Source organism: Etheostoma spectabile, chromosome 2 (assembly GCF_008692095.1).
Source record: "Etheostoma spectabile isolate EspeVRDwgs_2016 chromosome 2, UIUC_Espe_1.0, whole genome shotgun sequence".
NCBI classification, from domain to species: Eukaryota; Metazoa; Chordata; class Actinopteri; order Perciformes; family Percidae; genus Etheostoma; species Etheostoma spectabile.
Window position 1 is genome coordinate 12257958 of NC_045734.1, and position 3375 is coordinate 12261332.

Genomic DNA, 3375 nt, shown 5'->3' on the forward strand with positions numbered 1-3375 from the left:
GTGTGTGTGTGTGTGTGTGTGTGTGTGTGTGTGTGTGTGTGTACACACATTTAAAATATTGTTTTCATGATGTCCACATGTTTCTCTTGTATGGATTTTCTATAAAGCTGGGATGAGTGCGTTATATTTTACAAAAAAAAACACATTACCTTGAACGTGTTGCAGGAAGGTTTTGGACATTGGAGCCAAGGTCTGAAGACCTCAATGCAAGACCCAAAGATGCAGGTATGTCAAAAATGTTTTGCATGAATTTGTCATTGAGAATGGGAAGGGAAAAAATAAAAAGTCTTTTTTTCCTCCTTCTAGGTGTACAAGGATAATAAGGTAGTGGTAATCAAAGATAAATACCCCAAAGCTCGCTACCACTGGCTTGTCCTCCCTTGGCAGAACATTTCCAGCCTAAAGGCCTTGAGTAGGGAGCACTGTGACCTGGTGAAACACATGCAGAAAGTTGCTGACCAGATGATTCAGCAGTGCCCAGATGCTAGCTTGCTACGTTTCCGCACAGGCTACCATGCCATCCCAAGCATGAGGTAAGGAATTTCTGTTTGTAGGGTGCTATTACATTGAAAGACCAAATGGGGTTTCAGCATTTATTGAAAGTGCTGTATATTTTACTAGTGCTGGCTATTTTTTAAAGCACACTAGATTTTCGAATTGATTAACATATTTTGCTTACCTATAGACATTTAAAAAAACCTTAAACTTATTCTCTTCTCTATTACAGTCATGTACACCTCCATGTGATCAGCCAAGACTTTGACTCTCCTTGTTTAAAGAACAAAAAGCACTGGAACTCATTCACAACTGACTACTTCATGGAGTCTCACAGTGAGAGCAAATTTCCTTTTCCGTTTTTGTTATGATGTTCGTGTTTTGAGTTAACTTGAAGTACTACATATGTATATGATATACATTCTGTATATTCCATACTGCATATCCTGTATGTCCCTTCCAGCAAACTTTTTTTAAAACCCTTTTTGTTATCTGCAGGTGTTATTCAGATGCTTGAAACAAATGGAAGGGTCACTGTCAAAGAAGGAACCAGCGAGTTGTTGAAACTACCTCTCTGCTGTCACATGTGTCGCAAAGAGCTTTCTACTATACCAGCTCTAAAGGAACACCTCAAGTCTCACTTTCCCAGCTAAGAATTGAACCTCAAAGGGACTACATGCTTCAGATGTGCATGGGTTCAATATAGGACTGTAGCGTGTTGGGCATTTGTTCCACTGTTAATTCTGATTCATAGTTTTATTAAAAAAAAAAAGTAATTGTGTGACCGAAACACAATGTCATTAGGCGTAAGAAGAGGGTCACTGTGAAGATGCATGTCATTTAAGTTGGATTTCATCAGTTTTGTTGCCAAGTCTACAGATTGGGAAATTGTAATATTGCATCTGGTGTTCCCATATTTTCAAACATGTTAAAATAGGTTGTATTAAATGTTTTCTAAGAACTTAATGCTGTTTTTTTTGTTTTTTTTCTTCCCTCCATTACAGCATGTTATCCCTGATGGTACAGCACCTGTGTTTGTTCAATTTTATTCACAATGTTGGCCTGCCTTGTATATTTTAATTTTTAGAGATTTTTTTTTGGGGGGGGACTCTTAGGGGACTCTGTCCTGTAGCTAAAACACTGCAGAACAAAGATACACTTTTTTTTTTAACCTTTAAGACCACCTGTTTACATATCTAAAGAGAAGATGACAAAATACCTTTAAGTAGCACACATCAGACTAGTTTTCTTGGTTACACAAGCATAGCCTTTAAAAGCACTAGTGGCAGGAGGCAATAACAAAACTTGTGTAATTAGGCTTTGAACATGAATTAGCAGATGTTAGCCTGAAAATGTGTAATTACTGAGTGGAAAGCTTTGGAGAGCCTCTATTTTGTTATGCGCTTAACTAAAGTGGCATTTTATTGTTAGACTGTACAACAGCAGTGGAAACAACGGATTATAACACCCTCACCATGCATGGACCAATTTCTCCACAGTGTCTGGTTCACTCAAGACACTCGCTTCTCCGTTGTCTCTCTGCTGGATTTTATACTTCGCCATACTATTGAGATATATATATATATACAGAGAGAGAGATATTATTTATATATATATATATATATAGAGAGAGAGAGAGAGAGAGAATACATTGACTCTTACATATTAATACAGACCAAAACTGAATATCATTACTTAATCATATCATATATATTAGTTTGGAGTATACATGGACTTATTGAGTCTGCTGCCATTAATAACACCACTGTCCCTTTGCCATGTAATATTGTCTCAATGTTCTGAAGTTTCTATTGTTATTCTATTCTAAAATTAATTTCAGCTTATGTTTAAAATATTACAAGGAGAAAAAATAATAGCCCCTGCACACCCATAGTCCACCCACTTATTATTAGGCTCTTAGTGTTGTGGCTGATTAGACTTTTCAGGACTACGTAGTTGTTCACACAGATAGTGATTGATTGATTGATTGATTGATTGATAGTGTTATTATACTGGGACAAGAACAAAAGACATCAGTAAGGGTTTGCGAGGTTCATGCAGCGGGGCTTTGACAACGCAGCATGAACTATTGACCATGTCGCCCTCTAGTGCAAGGTTTTTAAGAAGTGCTGTCTAAACAACGCCCCGGGTTTGAGCATTAACAGCCTTCTCTTGCGTACACATACGAATGATACGTTGAATGGATGGAGAAATTTTCCCGTAACTTCCCTAGGAAAAATGTCCGCATCCAAAAAGCACTAATGGCCAGTACGGGGATCGAACCCGCGACCTTGGCGTTATTAGCACCACGCTCTAACCAACTGAGCTAACCGGCCTATGCATAGGATGACTTCACAATAAGATTATAGCATAGGGGAGAGGGACATGATGGTCAGAGATTGGCCAATGTGCGTATCTGCTTCTGTGATAGAGGAAAGAGAGAGATGAACATTATTACAAATGAAAAATTAAAAAGTGAGGTGGTAAAGAGTAGCCCACAACTTTAGTGTGAAGCATAGGCTAGGCTACTGGATTTTCAAAATAATCCACAGTTATGCAAAAGGCGTGCGCCTATTTATTACCAACCCTCATGATGGTTTCCCAGATATATTTTTTTCCGCCGTGGTGTCTCACATAAATGTGTGAATTATGGTCTGTTGTTGTAGCCTATGGCAAGAAATAGTTGGTTTATTATTTCCCACATAACTGACATTAAAGTAGCGCCCAAGATTTAAATTAAAATCAAAATTAGGGTGAAGGTAGTCTCAAGGGGATTAGGGTTAGGATTAGGGTTTATCTGTCTTAATATTTTTATTATTGTTTTTACGTGTTTTGTATGTTTGTTTTTAACTGATTTTGTGTAAAGCACTTTGAATTGCC

The 3375-nt window shown here is 37.7% G+C and overlaps 1 protein-coding gene and 1 non-coding gene across 3 annotated transcripts in view; one reads left to right on the forward strand and one right to left on the reverse strand.

Moving 5' to 3' along the window:
- Positions 1 to 1461, forward strand: part of aptx (aprataxin) — a 2699-nt gene extending 1238 nt beyond the window's left edge. For both annotated transcript variants that reach the window (XM_032532007.1, XM_032532018.1), the window contains 4 exons: positions 166 to 225; positions 307 to 533; positions 728 to 831; positions 994 to 1461. In XM_032532007.1, coding sequence (XP_032387898.1) covers positions 166 to 225; positions 307 to 533; positions 728 to 831; positions 994 to 1148 — 546 coding nt within the window. In that variant the 3' untranslated portion in view covers positions 1149 to 1461. The remainder of the gene's footprint in view (positions 1 to 165; positions 226 to 306; positions 534 to 727; positions 832 to 993) is intronic.
- A 1296-nt stretch (positions 1462 to 2757) lies between these two features.
- trnai-aau (transfer RNA isoleucine (anticodon AAU)) lies at positions 2758 to 2831 on the reverse strand. Its single transcript has one exon. It is a non-coding gene; the product is annotated as a tRNA-Ile (tRNA).
- Between the last annotated feature and the right edge of the window lie 544 nt (positions 2832 to 3375).